The sequence below is a fragment of the Perna viridis genome, chromosome 1 (genome assembly GCF_037379345.1).
Source record: "Perna viridis isolate PV_CMFRI_1.1 ecotype Kerala chromosome 1, ASM3737934v1, whole genome shotgun sequence".
Classification (NCBI taxonomy): domain Eukaryota; kingdom Metazoa; phylum Mollusca; class Bivalvia; order Mytilida; family Mytilidae; genus Perna; species Perna viridis.
The window spans coordinates 29,476,475-29,497,201 of NC_142445.1; the positions used below are offsets into that span (position 1 = coordinate 29,476,475).

The following is a 20,727-nucleotide window of genomic DNA, read 5'->3' on the forward strand; positions in this document are numbered from 1 at the left end:
CTTAATGGGAAAAACATATGTAATGTTAAGTATGCAGCCTCATCTTGATGGTGTACTGTGTGCTGTTGTATATTGAAGACTTTTGACTAAATAATACATCAACTTTAAGTTTGTTGACTTTTTGTTGCTCAAAGCTTGGCAACGTTTCATGAGATTGATTTGAAATTTAAAAAAAAAAAAAATTAATGGGAGAACTTTCAGATTGTTATCGGGTTTCTAAATGATTGATGGTATTGTGTCTGAGACTTGGTTCGGTGCCACAACCACTTCCTGTTTGATGTCCCTTTTTATTTTTGGAATGACAGGGTGTCTGTGTCCCAAAACCCATTTCTTCTAATCTTTTTCTCTCTCAAAACCTTAAATAATTAATCCTGGTACAAAATGTAACAGTATTATGAATGTTGATATTTGCAGGTTGTTAAAAAAGTTACAACTGGACACTGGGATGACCGAGGAGTCACTCAGCACAGTATGGGCAATAAAGAGCTTCATTATGTATTGAGACTGCTTGGTCCGGCAGCCTGTAGAAATCCTGAAATTTTTTCAGAAGTTGTCAAATCTATATTACGGATAGGATTACCTCCACCATCAAAAAAAGGTACCTTAAATGTTGTGTGTCACCTCTTGATATTGTATAAGTCCTTGCAGTATTGGTTTATTTGTCAGAAAAAAATAGGGGTGTACTGATACCCCAAGTACAGAAAATTCGAACAAAGTGTCAAGTTAAGTCTTGATTCATTGTCATGGGGCTCTTGTGAAGGAGTGAATGCCAAAGTGCCTTCAAGTCAACTTTAAAGTATGAGACATTCCAGAATCTGCTGTAATTGTAAGCACCTTTTTGACAAATTGAATAAGGTACTTTGTATTGAAACATACATTTTTGTATATGTTGGCTTTTTTTTTTATTTTGAAGACTAAATAATACTGGATGTGTATTTTTTTATTTCAAAACTAAAAGTATCACGATGGAAATAAATATTGTAATGTGGAGACTTGCTTATACCTTTAACCTTTAGAATGTTTAGGAGTATTTTGGAGTATTTTCCAAATGAGTTCTATTAGAAAATTATAATGCATTGATATGCAAATGGGACAGTGTTTCTAACTAATTGCTAATATGTTGATGCATTTATCAGTGATGAATCTTAATAGACAAGCATATATCTGACTTGTGCATGTGGAGACTGAGATTCTGAGGATTATGAGAATGTTATACACACAGAACAATTCAAAGTATGCCCGTATGGTCCACAGAAGCCTGGGCTAGATTAAAAATTTAAATTGTGATTCAAAGCTTTGAAAGACATTTTGTATAATTACATTTCCTTACTGTTGTGAAGTATATTAGGGTTATTTCAGGAAAATGTATGGGAGGTTTGTACAGCACATTTTTTTTATACCCTACCACCCATAGAATTAAAATTAAATGTTCATAACAAAGTATTACTATGTATGCCTAGAAATACCCCATCCATACAATTTTTTAAAGATGCAGTCCACCCCCTCCCTTTCCTGTACATTTTTTCCTGGAATAATCCTTATTTTATTTCATCAATGAATGAGGTATGATATGTGTTGTCTTTCCCCATTTGATTTTACTTCAATTTCGCTTTACACTCATTTTCTGATGTCTTTTGATGCTGATTTTATCATGTGACTCTGTGAAATGTAACAGCTGAAAACAGTTGCACTTAACACATGTTTATATCATTAAATGATTGATGTGCATGTGTTTTCTTGTAGATGAGGATGAAATCCGGTTTTATGGTCCAAGTTATCCTCAGCTTCTAAAATGTATTGGCAGTAAACGTACAGTTAACTTTACAGTAGAATCTCCTTTGAAAGAAGTCCTCTTTGATCTCCTTAATGCATTGATATGTAAATGTGACTATGCTGAAGAAGGTAATTAGAAAAAAATATATAATTTTATGTAGCATAGCAAATATCAGTATAGACATTCTTTCAAGACGTTTTTTATATTGTGTAATACAATGTTTGACTTGAGGTTTCAGTGATGAATACAAAATAAGACAAGCATATATCTGAACAATGCCTGTTGATATTATTATTCTGAGACAGACTTGAAATAGAGCAATAATTGATTTCAATGATCACAATTACAGCACTTACAATAATGATGTTTATTGAGTAGAGATGGGCTTCCCTCTATTGAATGATCATTACATTCATCAGGTAGTTATATAGCCAATCAACCTTAAATATCAAAGAAATCACCTGTTTAGTGGTTGTTTGAATCAATGTTTTTTATAAAAAAAAATAAATCTCAATTGTCCATTTAACTACATGAGGCAGTACATCAGGTAATTGTAATTTATTCAAAGGAAGACCAATTGTATTCCCCAAACATTATCAGTGTATATGTATAATCCATACGGTGGTATTTATCAATTGTTTTTGAAAATTAAATCCATTAATGAAATTAAAATAAAGATTGTGCTCACTATGAAAAACTGGTTGTTTTGTTTTTACCATTTTATTTCACATGTGATGATTGTTATTGCAAAGAAAAATTCTAGGGCTGATTGGCCCTGTTAAATGTGGTCAAATATAAAAGAATGCATCAGTATGATACCTTTGATGGGAGTTCAATGATTTAAGGACATGATATTAATGTTAACTTCATTAGTGACTAATTTTAATTGTTAATTTTATTTATGTTTGATACAGATAATAAAGTACAAGAACCTAAAACTTTGTTAGAAACAGTGGCAGAAGCTGAAAGAACGATAGCGAGACAGAACAGTGCAATAGATATGGTCACAGAGGATGATACTTCTGTAAGACATCTCTTTTAAGTTGCAAGGATTTTGTTTTTACGATTTGAATTTAAATAGTTCAATGAAAAAGTTTTTGAGGATTTTATGAAAATACAATGTACTTTCCTGTAACTAAATAATCTGTTTTCCTGTAAGCATGGAAATCGTTTTTATTTCAGAATTTTTTGAGGTATAAATGTATTTGAATTTCATTTTCTACTTTCATTTATATTGTAAATGGTAATAAGTTGGTAAAATCTTCATTGTATTTGACTTGTATCTTGTATTTTGCAGAGTCAAATAGAAACTCTTTCAGAACCTAGCACATTAAAGGACAATAAGAAAGATTCCAAGGAGGACAAGAAGTTACAAAATCCATTGATGCCAAAGTCTGCAGTATTACGTTTATTATCTGAAATGATCAAATCTTACTCAAGTTGTACCAGAATTATTACTAATTATACTTACCATAGTGGACAGTCTGATTTAGTCTCTGAGGTAAACTTCACATTTTTGGAAATTTTCATTTACTGTGAAAATTGACTACACAAATATATTACTCTCTATTTAATTAGATTATACAAGTTATTGAATACTGTGTACACAAATATTTTTTTAACTATTATTGAGTTGAATATATAAGTCAATGAATGCTGGTTGGGAAAACCTTTCAATGCTGAACCTGCAAACAAAAGTTAATGCCAAAATAACTATTGTACAGTATAACTTTCTTTGAGTGTCCTTGAATTTGTTCTCAAAGCATTCTTGTGTACGATTGACCTCTTTTTTCTTGGGTCATTTAGAAATGGAAGAATGCTACATTAACTTCTACTTCTAGAGACACAAATTGACTTTCATGTTATTTGTGGGTTTTATTGTAGTTACAAGTTGAATCAGATTATGCTACATTGCAAAGTAATCTGTAGAACAGAACATAAATGATGTGATATGATTTGGCTTTTTCTTTTATTAACATTATGCAATCACAATATTTCATAAGACATGAAGTGTGGCGAACACATCGATAAATGTTTGAGAAAACCTCGTTTGGAGTAAAATATTTGTCCATGTAAGTCTTGTGTTTTAATTTACTTAGGTTCAAATTGCATTGTAATAACTGTAACAGGAAGTTGTCTGATCAAGACTGGTTTCACTTCATCCAAGAAACTTGGTCTCTATACAGTTTGATATATTGAACTGTTATGTTGGTTCTTTTTTTCAGGATTGTACAGTTTTAGCCTTTGTTCTGGATAACTTGTTGCCTCAGTGCCAGAAATATGGAGATAAAGACTGTCCAGCTTATTCAAGGATATTCCTTGCCTGTATTGCAGCATGTAATCATAGTCCCGATGCTCAGTTAGCTCTTGTTAGTGAACTAAAAGCAGCTCTTCAAAGAGCTCTGGCATTGCCAGAAAGTTCTGAAAAGCATACAAAGATTCAATCATTGACCAGTTTGATAAGTGTGATAATTGAGTCGTGTCCAAGTCCAGGCCAAATTCCTAATCAAGTTTTCAAGGGACAACAGACTTTAATTAATAATATAGTAAAAAGTTTATTGAAGAAAGGAATTGTGACTGATTTAGCAAGAATTCCACATAGCTTAGATTTGTCAAGTCCATATATGGCAAATACAATTAACTCTGCATTGAAGCCATTGGAAACTTTGTCTCGAAGTGTTAACCAGCCTCTTCAAAGTGTGACAGCTAAAGCTAAACAGAAGACAGAACCTCCTGTGGCACAGCAGCAAGCTGTTACTGTCACAGAAAATAATGCAACAGGTTTGTACAAGCTTACATCTGGAGAAAATTATTGATATTGTATTTATCTTGTATATTGTTCAAATATATAATCATTAGTCTCTGTCTAGTATATATTTTTCTCTGTAGACAGATACCAGATCCTTCAGAAAATATTCTGTATTGTGTCTTTTTAATCATTTCGCCAGAAAATGTTATGTTGTGTGATCAGCTTATTACATATTATAGTTTTGTTTGGCTAGTCCCTTAAAATGGTTAATTCTTTCTTTGTTGGGGTTGAACGTCCTAGCAGCAATTTAAAAATGGTTAAATGTTGAAGCATTCTTGTGTACGACTGTTCCTTTCTCATGGGTCATTTAGGAAGGGAAGAATGCTAAATAAGCTTCCACATCTAGAGGCACAAATTGATTCCATGTTATTTGTGGGTTTTATTGTGGATACACTAATTTAAACCCTGACAGTCTTTGATACTTCAGATTTTAGATTTTAAAGATTTTTTCAAGTAGTGATGTTTTTTTTTTTTTTTTTTTAATTTTGTTGAATGCAGCATTTTTATACTGTAGAACAATATTTCTGTTTAGGAACATTTTTCCTGGATATATTGTATGATATCTAAAAAGTTGTATTTGCATGAATTTTAATAATGCTTTATACCACCTGATTATTTTGAATTTTTATTCATACTTTTTGTGTCATGATAGTGCATAGTCTGATTTAGAAAATGATTTTTTTAGTTGCAGAAGCAGCGCCAGTAGAAAATGAGATAGGAGAGGTTACAATTGAGGACATCACAGAAGAGGAAGAAGACCGTCATGATGAGTTGGAAGAAACAGAAGATTTCAGTGCTGTAGAGCCTGTTAATGACACTCCAGTATGTGACATTTGCCTGTATTAGATTTTATTGCTGGGTTTTCTATCCCTTTGAAAAGTTTAAAGCAGGTCTTGACTCTTATTTATCTCATTTTGAGAACATGTCCCATTGCAAAAACAGATTGGATTTTAAATGAAAAAATAAGGGATATGATTTTTAAGTTACTTGTACATAACATTAAGAAATATGTTTTTCTCTAAAATGGTGAATATAGGAATGTTATTAAAAAAAAATTGCATTTGCCAGAAGAAGTAATAATCCAAAATTGATTGATAGTATTTCAAAAATTTATATTAGGCTCCTGAGGAATTGGATGATGTTTTAGATGAGATGTTGAACAGGGAGGGCAACAGAAATCCTGAGAATGAAGTCATTGGGGATATTATCATGGATGTCACTGGTAATTTAATGCTTAAGATATATATAGGTTTATAACATAACCTTTAAAAACTTAATGGTTTAAATGACAACTAAAATTTTGTTCATATTTAAGATGTTTTGATCAAAATCTAAAGGCTTGTACAGATGATAAAATGCACATTAGATACCTAGCCAAACCGAAAAAAACAAACAAAAAGTAGGTTAGGTTCATTTGTGTTGATATTGCAGCCATCTGTTGTTCATTTGTCCTTCCTTTGTTTGATCAGGAGATGTGTGATGGTGTCATAAAGTTACGTAAAAAAAAAGAGTTTATGTTTCTGTCTTCTCTACTTAACCTTAATGTATGAAAGTCAAGGTTGCTTTGAAAGGTTATATTTAAATTGAAAATAACCTGGGGACCTACAAGATATTTTGTGTTCTTTGTTTTTGACCTGGAAGTGCAGAATGCATGTTGACTCGGTATACTAAGTGTCAGGGTTTGAAAGTACTATTAGTTAGCAAGCCCGTGTTTAGTAAGATCAGTCACGGTCTAGCAAAATGCTTTATTGTACCGGTCTGGTGGTTTAGAAGAATTTTCCGGAAATGTACCTAGAATTAGTAATTTCATAATTCGAACATGCGTCGATATTGATCAATGTCAAGGTAAACCTTCTCAGCCTTTCTCATAACACCAAGGTAAGTATTTGAAGTGTTGGAAATATCCGAGTAGTTCCGAAAAAAGGTAAACATGTGACGACACTTTGAAGGGGTATTGAAACGTACCCCTCAAAAATGATCCTCCAATTAAATAGGGGAACAAAATAAAGTGTACGAGTCCACGAAGAGGCGCTGAACATTTCAGAATCATTGAGCAAATGTCTAGACATGGCTTTAATACAAATCTGAAAGGGAATAGATGTATTGTAAATATTGTCATAAACGCTAGTAGGAATAGTGACTACCACAATAAGACAATAACACAATAACACAAAAAAAGTGATATCCACCATGCCATGAAAGCTCTGAGTCTGAATATGAATCTGACATTGACTTTCAGTTGGAACCAGATGATAAATAAAAATGTGTTCACTGTTGCAATTAAAATTGTTGTTTCATAGCATGTTAATCACTTGAAATTTGCGACCTTTCAAGTTCTAAGATAATATTCTGTGTTGTCTTCTAAGTTCCACTTTTGGGTCACTCTGAGCTATTAGTGAAATAAGATGAGACACCATCAAAATATTTAAAACTCAATATACAGCTTTGTTATATGGATAATACCAAAGATAAACATTTCTACTTTGCTCTGATTTATATGAAAAGATAGTTTGATGTGATTTTTGAGAAAAAATATTAAAAAAAACTGGAGGTACTGCGATGGTTGCGGACGTCACCATGTCAAATTTGAAATGGATTGCATTCCATGGATATTACTTTTCATTAACCTTTTACCTGTGTGTAGATTAAATAGACAAGCAATCAGCTGTTTTCTTGTGAGGAACTGTAAATTCTTTTTCTGCAGTGACTTCAATCTCTTGATAACACACTGGCGACGGACGTGACCAAAAAAAAATTGTTTTCTTTTTCTATCTTCATTTTTTATTATAATAAACAACCAGTTGTGAGGTAATAATTGGTGTTTTATTATCTTATTACCCCAAAAAGAATACTAAATTTAAAAAAAAGAAAAATATTGTTACTTTTTTCAGAATGCTTTGGTTTTGGATGTTATTTTGACATGTTGACATTTAGGAATTTAATAACGTCCAGAACTTGACCAAATTGAAAAAGCTGTGTGTTATATTTCAAAAATGAAGACATGAACAATATTTGTAACACACCATTCATTTCTTTCTCCTGTTTAGCTTGTTTCTGTTCCAGCTTTACAATTGTTGTGTTCACAACCATAGTGTTTTTGGCGTGAAGATCAAAATCCAGTTACCTTTGGTTGTTTTCTGTCTTTAAACATGTTAAATCATATTACAATGCACATAAAAATGAAATCAAAATGGTGAATACTTCTTTATTGATTCTATTAAAACAACAAATAGTATGAGTGCAAAATTTATTAACTAGAGGCTTAAAGGAACCAATGTATCGATCAAGTACTTAAATTTGCCCTACAAATGCAATTATTTTGAACAAAATAGTTATTTGTTTAAAAATGTTAATAAAATTTGCAATCAAGGAAAATATAGACATGTAATTAGAGCATTAAACTTATGATCTGACTGTAATATTTGTCAATAACCTTTTGCTTTTTATGCAATTTCATTTAAAATGATGTATTTGAAACCTATAGTTAATTCGATGATCGTAATCAAAATCATAATTAACTTATATTTCATTTTGCAGTTTCTGAAATATTGTGGAAATTTAATTATAGATTTATTACCCTCTAAAAAAAATGGTGGAATTTTAATTAATTCCGGTCTGAAAAATGGTTAAGTGAGGTTACTTCAAAATATTTGCAACAAAGTTATTAAGACTTAAGTTACGATGTAATAATAAAATTAACTTATATTTCATTTTGCAGGTTCTGAAATATTGTGGAAATTTAATTATAGATTTATTTCCCTCTTAAAAAAAGTTCACCTTGTCTGTAGTAAAACTTCAAAATGTTTGCCTAGAATTCAGCATTGAAATTAATCAAAGTCAATCAACCATGCCTAATAAGGATGGGATGCTGACAGACTTCAAACGATACTTGCCTACAATAAGTAACACGATCATACTATTTGATAAATAAACTTGAACCTTAAACTTAACCAAAGTCAATCAAGCATGAAACATAGGTCAAATTGCCCAAATACGGGTGAGATGCTGACAGACTTCCAAAGATACATTTCCTCTATAAGGTACATAGTTTCTTAGAAATTAACTTTGATGCAAAACTTAACAACTCTTAAGGTGGACCAAAAACCTCTCTAAAGCCATTTAACCATGAAATATAGGTCATGTGACCTCAATTTTTGGGGAGGAGGTAGCTAGCCTCTTTGTTTCTTAGAAAAAAATTCAACTAATAATGTCTGGTATTTTTTTTTCGTCATTTGTAACATCCGAGCAACAAACGTATATCCCCCCTGGCTGAACATGCTGAAATCTTCTTACAGTTGAATCTGTTTACTACTTCAAGGATGATATTACAATAGCTAAGATGGGACACATTTGTCCTTGTAATTCTATCTTCTCATCAGACAATTAAGTCACAGACATTATTTTTTGCTTATTGACCACAATGATATTCTTGTACTGTTAAGAATACCTGTCAAATTCTCATGTCCGTTACCAAAAATATTGGTTATCGGCTGCAGTAAAGTATTTAGTTTGTATTGATAAACTATCTTGAAAAGTATGTTTAACTGGCTCCATCGTATGTTCATGTTAATTAACTGCTTTCTAAAAAAGTATCAACCGTTATTTTCCATTTTGCTTGACCGACACACTCACCATTGACTTCTCTGCCATGTTTGTGTATGTACACGGTTATTGATGACGTTAACAACAAAAGGTGACATAATAAGGCAAAAACGGAACGATAGGTCGGTGTAGGAGAAAATCGTTACCGGGTTTCTCTAACGAGTTTTTGACATTATTAATTGACCGACAGAGATAGAAGTGTTAATATCAGGGTGAGAAAAATGATTTGGTTGGGAATAAATTAATAAAAAAAAAGTCTGTAACTAATCATCAATGATAGCTATATGAGAAAACAGTTTGGATGCTTTCTTAATAGGGAATTTATGACAGCAATATGAAGGTTAAAGTAACAGATGTTTTGACAGACACAGTGATGTCCGTAACCGTCTTTTAAACCAGAAAATAAACTATGTTAGGAACAAAAAGTAGATTAGTTTTACCTTTCTGTTTATTATTTCATCCTTTTTGTGTGAAAATCTGCTTTCAATGTATTTTTACTTACCATTTGATAATACTCTAACTCCAAGTTTCAACATGGGGTTGATTTGTCCCAAATATGGCTACCATTATCAGTTGACAATCAACATTTAGTAAGAGATACTCTTGAAATTAGGAGCTTAACTCATATATATTTTTAGAGTCTATGTACATTGATCATAATCACTAGTCCAAGGGTATTTTGAAGGCACATCCAGATTTTACTGAGATGTTCCATAGCCTTGAAGTGACAGACGTTATTATTTCCTAATAGCTCAGAATGATCCTTTTATGAAAAATAAACCACCTTGTGTCATTCAGTTCAGGTTTCGATCAAGGCTATGAAATCAGGTCTAGTAGCTTATTTGCAGGTCTGGGTGTTTTTTTTTTGTCTACTAGACCTGTGGCCTAGACAAATATCTAGACTTATTTCGATCCCTGAGTGTATAGGTTAAATAGTAGAATCCCTTAAAGATAAAATCAAAATTTGTTTTACAATTGTAGAAGATGCTAGAACATCAGAACATAGCGATCATGATGATGTATTGATAGATGTGGAGGTACCAGATGAGGACGATATCGACCACCATGACTCTCAGATGGTCAGTCAGGAAATCTCTATAGATGATGACCCTGATGAAAACACTCATGGTATGGTTGATTACAAGGGTCAGAGTTTGCGGAGGTTGTTTATAACATTATTTTGGATTGAGTAAATTACGGATTTGCTGTCATATATTGGTATAACACTGTTGTCACTGTCATCCATGGTTCCATGGTTTTGTGCAGTAACTTGAATATTAGTTGGATGATCTTCATTTAATTTTATTACAAGGTTCCAAACCACTGTTATGCCTATAATATTGTTCCACAATATTCTATACCAAAATGGTAAGACTCGGATTGATTTTGGGATGTTAAGACTTAAACATTTTAGAAATTAGGGGCCTAATGGATGGGAGGGAGTCAGAAACAACCATTTTCCTGGTGTCCAGACATTGTCTTAATTATGAGTGAAAATATCTTTAATTTTACTACAAGTGTCGTACCACAAAAGGAATAATGAAGTTGATTCTGGGGTTTGCACACTGATTAAATCTAGGTGGTGTTCTGCACGTTTGATCATATTTTGGTTATTCACGGTTTCCAATTAATTATTTTATTATTCATGGTAGAAGATCAAATTTATTGTTTGCTCCTCTTACAGTTCATGATAATCCAGACAGTGATTCAAACAGTTCTGATGATGATGACCATGATGGCCATGAAGATGATGAGGACGATGATGATGAATGTGATGATGAAGATGAAGATGATGACGATGATGATGAAGATGATGAGGTAAACATACAGGTTTTTTTCTTTTATAGTATTAAGTGTTTTGGGTTAAACCATTAACTTTGGTGAATACTTGATGGCATGTAAATTGTTGGGTTGATATTTAGCATGATGGGTTGTACTTTATGTTTAAATTTTGTCCATTCTAGTTCATGTTTATAAATTTTGAAAATTAAGGATGATAGAGGAATTGAAGTCGTACAGGCATAAATGGATTGCTTCTAGTTATTTAAAAAAAAAACAACCAAAAAAATCAAGTAATGATTATAAGTAGTGATATTTGCAGCAGTAGTAGTCAATGTAAAAGCTTTTTTCAATTTATGGAAATTTTTTAAAGTTTTGTTTTTACTGTGTAAACTTTTGACGGCAGTCTTTGCTTTTGCCTTTACCAACTAGTACAAATGCCTGGACATTAAAAATGAGATTAAGCTAGTACAAAAAATTTAAAATATTATTTGCTCATGAGGGAAATTAGTATAATCGTTAGTGGATTAGGTTAGTAGCAAAACATGTGTGGACTTCAACATTTTGCCGTCACTTTGTACTCATTACCCATTAATTCATTAGTCACTATATATTTCACACAAATATTCCATGACTTAAGTCTAGATGCAGGTGAATTGCTGTTGAATAATTTATGAAGTGGACTGGGTAGGAAGGCATTTTTTATCTTTGGACTGTTCATTTATTGAATTTTGAATGGTTTATCATTGTATAGGAATATTTCTGTAAAATAATTTAAATGCCTTCTGATCCCTCTTCCAAAAAAAAACCTTGAAAAGCCTAAAGGGTTTTCCTTATTTCTAGTTAAATAGTACAGGGGCTCATTAAATACAAACCATGCCTTCTTACTTCTTAAAACATGAATTCAACATCACCAAACCATACTTATAATTATTTCGTTCAGTTATACTTTAAAGTTGCTGCAGCCTGGGAAGGTCACAGTTGGTGCAAGTAGATTTATTAGGTTTTAGAGCTATTGTAATCAGTTTAAGTATTACCAGGTCTGTTTAAAATTGTAAAGATAAATTATTTGGCTAGAAAAAAAAAGTATTTCGAAATTTTATTGTAGGTGACATTTAATCATAGGTGGTTAGATAATGATGGATTAGGTGCCATGGTAAGTATATCATCAGGACTATTTTAATATTTGGATTTGTAATATATTGGATTACTCCAACTTCACTTGTAGATTTGGCAATTGTATTCAGTATTAACCAATAGTAAATCATTTGATTTTTACAATTGAATATGTATTAGAAGGAAACTTGGAAGGGTTTGGTTGATGTCATCAATTTATCAGAGCAGGAACAAGACCTGGCAAAATAATTTTTCAACCTGTCGGATATTTGGTCTGGCAACCTAACAAAATCTGCTGGACAGAACAATTATCTGCCGTGCAGAAAAAAAAACATTTTAAATGTGCCTTGATTCGGACGCCATCTTTAAACTGGAAGTTCAGGTTGTGGCGTGTCTGGTCATCTGGTCCGGAAATCCTACAAATTTTACCGGACCGGCTGCTTAAAGTACTGGTCATGTCTGACAGTCCGACGAATTTCGCCATGACTTTGGCTGTATTAGTATTACCAATGAGCTGTTGTCACACCGCTAGAAATATATTGAAACATGTCTGTTTCTACCCTCTGAGAATTCCATAATTCTGCATTGTTTGAGTTGAATGTTATTCTCAAATTCCAATCTTTACGGAGTGACTTGTATCTCTGAAATGAATCATGAATTTTCTGATTAAGTCATTTAATTTCTATTGTTAAAGTCATTGTTAGCTTTCTGGCTTTACTGATCCATCTGATTTAAAGTCATTGTTAGCTTTCCAGCTTTACTGATCCATCTGATCTAAAGCAAAATTTATCTTGTATTTTGCTTTATTTAAAAACAATTTTAAGAACATCTGTAAATCTGAGAATATTTGCTTCCTTAATTTGCTAGCTTTTGGTGATTTTTTTGAAAAAAAAGGAACTTGACTATCGTCCTTGGGTAAAATTCATAAATATTGGAATAAGTTATGAAGTTTGTTAGATTTTGTAATTTGTTAGTCCTGTTGCAGCTTATATTTCTTGTGGAAAATCTTGTTTCTACTTGCTGTGTTGGTAAACTTTATATCTTCACTTTTAAGATAGATTTGGTGTTCAGTAAACTTTTTTATTTGTACAGAAACAAATTTGGTCTGAAATTTCTCATATTTTACTATATTTGCATGAACCAGTAGCTGTTATAATTTTCTGCTTTATTTCTTCATTGTATGCGCAACAAATTTTCTGTTACATGATGTTTTAGAAGATAAAAAAGGAAACTCATTATGACCCTCTGATCATGGTCTTACAGCTCAATGCTCGAAAGTCATTTTGCAATTTTTTTTTGTAAGTGTTGATAGTTTTTTGTTGTCAAATATAGTAGTTAGCATTTTTGACATTTTGTGCTGTTCATATAAACATGCTTGCATTGATATGTGGTCTCTTTTGGTGATAGCTTTAGTGGTACTCAGTTTTCACATTTTTTTATAGAGGTTATCATGTTTTTAATTGAAATTTTATCTACAGATTACCTTGGCTCATGTTTTGTGCTTCCATTCATTGGGCTTATCTTTAAAAAAAAAAGAAGTTAGAAAAAAATGGTATTAGAAACTATGTTCACTTCTTTTCTTTTAGGGATCTGACATGGAGAATGGTATAGAAGATGACTACCAGGATATAGAACCTGCTCATATGCAGAGACATGACTTCGATGATATTTTCCAGATGGATGATATGTTAATCCCTGGTATGTATGTTGGTTGCTATTTTATTTCTATTTTTTCACAATATTTAATAGCTCTAAACTGTTGAAAGAAACGTAGAATTGCTTGCATCTAATGCCGAATGAATTTGGAACCATATTATATTTGCATAGCTAGGAACAAATTGCATATTTATACTTTATTGTCACATTCATTACTTCATTGGTCTATAGAGAATGGAAGTATTGTTGTATTACCTCGAAGACCTGGGACTTCAATTATTGTCATTTGGTGAGGTAGGTAAGAATTAAGAGATTCAGAACAATTAAGAACTAATTTTTAGTCATTCAATTGAGTTAAAAAGAGAGAAGTACACAATATAAATGTTTGGTTACATAAAATGGAAGATACTTATTTGAAATATTTTGAAATGGTGTCTCATCAATTAAAAGCTTTTTTTTTTTTTTTTAAATTTTGTTCAGATGCTCCACACATAATGTTTAACACCATTGACAACAGACAGTTACAGAGACATGAACTACATTTTCCTCTTTTCATGGATAATGACAATGGCAATGAAGCTATCAGTAAGTTGATTATTTTACTTTCGAAGTATGGTTTGGGACAGATAGCCTGAAGATGTCTGTACAAGCCATGGTTCAAATTTACATTGAAGCTGTTATCAGTGTATACATGTTCACATTATCACAAAACTTGGTTCTCGTGAACATCATGTTATGAACTTTATTAAATACATGTATGTGTGGAATTTTTTATTTGACAAAAATTTCATTACTTCCTGGGTTAATGTATGGTTAAGAACTAGCATCAATGCTGTGGATTTAGGTTCCATGTTTTAATCTGGTGTGGTCAACTAATTTACTGATAAAATATTTTGTAAACATTGGTTTTGAGACTTATATGTTATATGATGAATTATTTACTTTTATTATTGAACAGCTAATGCTACTTGCAACGGATTTTTAGGAGACTTTTAACTTTTTAAACCATATTTTTCATTTTCTTTCAGCTCCTTCCATGCCACCTGCTCCCAGTAATGTCCCTACAAACCATCCCCTGCTGGTTCGTCAGGCAGATCAAACAGTTGTTGGCATGTCACGTGTCAGAGGGGGCAGACAAAGAGGCACTTGCAGATACAACCCATCAACCCATACACTACATGTGGCTTTACCCAGACAGCCAAATCCTCCTGCTATATTACAAAGGTTTGAACTTTAAAAATATGTGCAATTATTATACACTCAACCCCCTTAATAAAGAAAGTAAATTAAAATACCTTTTTGTATATTGGAATTACAAAAGATGACATAATCAGAATAGCATCACAAAGTACTGTTACTATAAAGTTTTTTTTCAATAATTAATTTAATTAATATTAAAAACAGGAAGTTTTTCATTGCATTGACAAAACAAATACATGTTGTTTTAGTGACATAAGTAGGTTTTATCACCCAGATACTTAACTCACTGAGTGGGTAGATTATTGGAATCACCTCGTCTGTCCATCCAAACAATTATCTCTGCTCCCCATGAATGGATTAATTTTAAATTTGGTGTGTGGCTTTATATAGATGGGACATATGTTGTAGCAATTTTGGCTATTCAAGTTTTGTACTAGTGGGAGTATACCTAGCATAACAACATGTTTAAAATTGTTATGATTTAACAAGAAAGGGCTATGAATGTATATACTGGATATTAACACTTTTTGAATGCAGATTATTAGGTCCAGCAACAGCAGCTGATGTTCTACAGTTGACCAACACGTTCACATCGGTAGCAGGCCCGACCCCAACACGAGTGGTTGTGAGTAGTAATGATGATATCAGATTTGTTACAAATAGAGATACGATGGACGATGAGTACTTTTATCAGGAATTGTTTCAGGTTAGAAACATTCCCTGTATATAAATGTAGTGTTGTTCTGTATAGTCCGCTTTGGTGTAGTCAAAATTATACTATTCATATAGCCGTAACTGAAGTTCTGACATTATGTTATATGGGAGATGCTAGATCACTAATCATGGCATGTTTTTTTTTTTTTTTTTTTTTTTTATCAAATTTGGGGGAGGTTGTGATATTATATTATACATGATATGTACAGGGTGAGAAGAACTATGTCAAATGTGATTAATTAATAGTTTTATTCAGGCAAGCATGATTTTGCACATTTCAGTAATTTTTTTTTACTCTGTTCACTTGAAGAGAAGTAATGTTAGGTATGTGGGAAGATGCTGGCTTTTCTAACTGTCCATCAGAAGTTTATATAATGCAAAATGTTAATTGCTAATTTTCAGTTTTCATTCTATTATTTGGGTGAATTTGGGTTATATACAGACAACAGTAATTCATTAATTTGAAAGTAATGGATTTCACCAATGATGACTTGAAACTAATGTCATTTTTACCAAAATTTTACTCTTGGTCATATCATAGAGACATTTAGAAATGCTGGTTGTAGGTTGCACTCGCAGTTGAGAACAACACTACATTGTAATATTCATCTTTTATAAAATTGCATGTGTGTTGTACATAGGTGTCAGCTGTCATATTCTTTCAATTATAATTCTGATTAAAAAAAAACCAATCTCCTCAGTTGTGATTGAATGATTAACTTTGGTAATTAAAATAACAGGATACATATAGAGTATTTGGGTTAGTTGCATTTGATATGTAAAAGTATTATTGATGACAATATTTTCCTCATATTTCCTTAATCTAAACCTTGATTGCTGATTTCTATATTTTATTGCATTTCCATTTACTAATACTTCCAAACCTATTGCTATTCCAATACACGAAGAAGGAAGAGAAGAAAAAAAGAGAGAGAACAAGCTAAATGAGGGATGTTCCGGAATCAAATGTATGAAGGCTGAATTCTTTTCTAAAACTCACCAACAAACTAAAATTGATGGGTTTTTTTTTCTTTTGATATAAAAAAAGCCTCTATTCCTACCACCCATTATAAGAAATGCATCTCCCTTACAATCCATCTGACATGATTCTTTCTGGATCAGCCCTTATCTATATGATTTATACAAAACTATATATTTTGGAGAGAACCTTTCAATTTAACTCTGAAATTAGCTGACACCTCTGTTGTTGCATGTTTGAACCTCTTTCTGTTTAATTTACATACAATTTTAATGTTTTTGCTTGTTCCAGCAAAACTTACATGTGTCCCGGGGACGGCATTTCAAAAATATATACTTGGTTGTGTGTTGGTTGAAAATGCATCTATAACACGGTACTGGGCTTGGAAATTCACTTCTGTGAGTGGTTGTTGGGAAAATGAAGGAACATTCTGTTGAAAGTTGTTTTTTACTTTCTCGAAATGATCCAAAATGAATCCCTGCCATTGTATAAACCTTTAGTATAGTTGAGTTACGCGCTTTTGTTGGCTTTTGTTGCCGGAAGTATGCGCCATTTTTACAGGTGTTCCACGTGGAAATTGCCCCGTGTTTGTTTTGACATTATTCTTTCGGTATTCTCAGGGTTTTGCTGTGACACCTGAACATCAGAAAAGATGTCAACTGCTGTTTGTTTATGTGCTTCATAAGTGTTTCTCATCTCTCGATTTTCATGTTGATTAGATTCTTGGTTTTCCTGTTTTGAGGGTTTTACATTAGTAATTTTGGGGCCCTTTATATCTTACTTTTTGGTATGATCCAAGGCTCCGTGTTGAAGATTGTACTTAGACTTATTTATTATTATGGTTTATAAGATTGTACTTAGACTTATTTATTATTATGGTTTATACTTTAAATAAATTGTGTCTTGGATGGAGAGTTGTCTTCATCTTAGAAATTGTCAGAGAGTTTACAACAATGGACAAAATTTCCATACCATTAAACAAGATAGCCCCAGTGTGCAAATGAGCAGAATTCTCGATATTGATAAACATCAAGATTACTTTATACTCTCTTGTTCCTCACCTGCACAGCGTGCATGCAAACTTGTTTGATGCTTAAGTACAGATTTCCAGCTGAAAGTGCTAGGTATACAGGTTACAGACCACCAATTCAACCAATGAGCATTTGGAACGCAGTCCTACGCAGAAATTACCCCTGTTCCTCATAGTGCTGTGAAAAAAGTTCTCATCTCATTTAAAAAATTTAAACAGTTTCTGAAAGGAAAAACATTTCTGTACATTTTATAGGTGCATTTTGCTTCTTGTGATGTGAAGCCTAATCTCCATAATGATTTCTAAATATACCCCTATCTTGTGAAAACACTGGGATTTCCCATGCTATTTATAGTCACTTCACTTCCGGTGACCAGAACTGCACTGCAAGTCTGCTAACCCCACATGCCATTCTGAGGATTGTGAGCTGGCATATGTAGAATCATGCTGATATATAGTCCTCTGCAGGTTAAAGTTAAGGTAAAGTCCAGAGAAGCCATTGAATTTTGTGAAATTAGCATAGAAGCCTATGGGAAGTGGAATTAGTGGTATATAGCCTACAAGAAGAGAAGTTTTCTTGAAATCATTGATCCCTGATAAAACAAATGGATTTTAGGAAACTTCACACAACTATCAAGGCAATCATATGGATACACACAGAAAATTCAACTGGTTAGATGAGATACAAAATAGTTTATGGCAATACACCAGCTCCATATACAGTCACTGTTGTACAGTGTGGATCAATACAACTTCAGCATTATCTTCTGTTTCTCTTCACATACCAAATATCATTGACATGTGATATGAAGTGGTTGTTGAAAATTTAATATGGACAAATACTCTTACAATTGCGAATACCAGAAAGGTAATCCCTATATTCTGGCCTTCTCCGAATTTGCTCTTAGGCAAGACAAAAATCAAGATTTAGCTGTGCATTGAAAAATGAATGTTAATATATGAAACGATTTTAATATACAGATATATGAATGCGCATGGTAAAAGCATTAGTCTATACATGAATATGTGCATTATGCAAGAAATAGGCAAAACAGCGAATATACATATTTTTTAATCAGTGTCTTGGCTAGGCAAAATGGAGGGCTGCAGCGTCCCGCCCCTCTGCCATATTACTTCTTTAGTGCTCATTTATAATTATCTGAAGATTACACTTTTGTTAATAAATTACCCCTAGCCAATTAAGAAGTGTCACCTTCATTTACCACATCCTGTGGTAATTAACCCTCAGGTATACCTCAGGTAATTATTGGTGATCAATCAGCTGATCAGGGTTGTCAGATGATGATCATTGACAAGTAGAAATTGGATCCAGATTTGATCTTTCACCATTTCATGTACAGACAATCATTGGTTAATAATTATTTTCTTTTGTACAATTAATTTCAAAAATATTTTAAAGTTGACAGGTCTGTGTTATGTAGAACCATGGGTGTGAACAATTGCATGTTGCATATGTTTGTTTGTCGGTATTCAATATGTCGGTTATCTCTGTCAGTTCAATTCATTTTAAAATTGTCTGTATCTTCAACAGTACAGGTAATTTTTCAAAAGTTATAATTACATTAGAGAACATAGTATGATTTTGAAATTAAATTGGAGCAATATTGAATATTTGTTACATTTCATTCAACATTTTACCTCATAGTATGTTATAAATGTTAAAAATCACTTGCCCTTAATCTCCTTTATGGTGTGATAGTATACTGCTTTAAATTCTCCAAAGGCAATGTTAATTTTTGTCTACACATCTTTCTTGTATTATTTAAAAAGAATACAAACATACAAGAAAAGCAAAAAAAAAAAAAGAATATATTTCTGACTTAATGGAAACATAAATCTTGAACAAAAAAAAACTTCAAATACACCAATATCCCTTTTTGGTTGAAAAAGCATGCAACATGTTGAAGTGCCCTCTTCCCTGTGCACCCTCTAATTTCAGATCCTAGCTGGGACACTGATTATATGTAAATGGAATGAAGCATTCATGAAATCATGCAATGTCTTGCTATCATCTGTATGAAATACATGTATGTCACATGCAGCTGAAATATATAACACATTAAAGAATCACCATGGGAATACTGTTAAAGAATATATAAAAATTTTAATTTGCTTCTGTTGGTGCCTTTAAAGCTTGGGTTTTTACCTCTATGGGTGGGTAGGAGTGGAAAAATATCGCTTCTGTGGAAGGTTGCCCCAATTTTCAAGTGCCTTCCTCCCGTCCCATGTATGTTTTACTGGAACGGCCCTTAGATTTGTGTGTTTTGAGATGTTTTCTGTTCACACTTTTTGATGTAAAGAAGATGCTCCTGGTAGTTTCTATTTTTCACTTTTTAATTTCAGGAGTTGTTTAGCTTTACATTTGAAATATCTTGATGCTTTTTTCTTCTATGCCTCTATGAAATAATTTGCTGGCTTTGTTTATAACAAAAATTGAATGGAAATTTTTTATAATTTCCTTTATTGTAAAATTTCTATTAGCAACTTTTATATATTTCAGTCATTCATTTTAATATAGGACATGCTGTTGATTTTGTTTGATCAAATGTCATACCAGCAGTAATACTATGGTGGAAATGATAGCAGGGAATACTTAGAAACAGAGAAACAATTTGTTTTGCTTAATCTAAATGACGACACTGTCAACTATTAGTTGCTATTTCTATTTCAGGATCCGTTCCTACGTGATAATGAACCATCATCATCAGGGATGCTGTCCCTCATACCATCAACTCTGACTCGCTGGACAGAGGAGGCTAAAGTTTTGGATGGTGACAGTGTTCATGACTGTGTAACATGTAAGCTTTTATTAAGCAATTTGGATGAAATCAAAAATATTTTTGAGAATCCTTAGAAAAATCTCAGGAAATTTTATTGAGGTGAAAATATGTTTCTTGCATAGTGTGTTGTATTACATATAAGTGTGATAATTTAGGAGAAATGTATTGAATGTTCACATAATGTAATTAATTGTACTGCTACATACAAAAGTGAAATAATCTGTTGCAGTTTTATTTTACACCCCCAACTGGTTAAAAAGTTTACAG

The 20,727-nt window shown here is 32.3% G+C and overlaps 1 protein-coding gene across 6 annotated transcripts in view; it reads left to right on the top strand.

The window, feature by feature from the left end:
- Positions 1–20,727, top strand: part of LOC148628251 (E3 ubiquitin-protein ligase HUWE1-like) — a 68,622-nt gene that overhangs the window by 26,763 nt on the left and 21,132 nt on the right. For 4 of the 6 annotated variants that reach the window (XM_088585109.1, XM_088585120.1, XM_088585116.1 and 1 more), the window contains exons 44-58: positions 415–598; positions 1,744–1,902; positions 2,689–2,798; positions 3,072–3,275; positions 4,000–4,555; positions 5,269–5,405; positions 5,703–5,805; positions 10,167–10,313; positions 10,870–11,003; positions 12,073–12,120; positions 13,667–13,778; positions 14,217–14,321; positions 14,765–14,960; positions 15,474–15,642; positions 20,352–20,478. In XM_088585109.1, the coding sequence (XP_088441235.1) occupies positions 415–598; positions 1,744–1,902; positions 2,689–2,798; positions 3,072–3,275; positions 4,000–4,555; positions 5,269–5,405; positions 5,703–5,805; positions 10,167–10,313; positions 10,870–11,003; positions 12,073–12,120; positions 13,667–13,778; positions 14,217–14,321; positions 14,765–14,960; positions 15,474–15,642; positions 20,352–20,478 (2,491 nt within the window). The remainder of the gene's footprint in view (positions 1–414; positions 599–1,743; positions 1,903–2,688; positions 2,799–3,071; positions 3,276–3,999; positions 4,556–5,268; positions 5,406–5,702; positions 5,806–10,166; positions 10,314–10,869; positions 11,004–12,072; positions 12,121–13,666; positions 13,779–14,216; positions 14,322–14,764; positions 14,961–15,473; positions 15,643–20,351; positions 20,479–20,727) is intronic. The other 2 variants (XM_088585126.1, XM_088585125.1) reach the window with 2 other exon arrangements.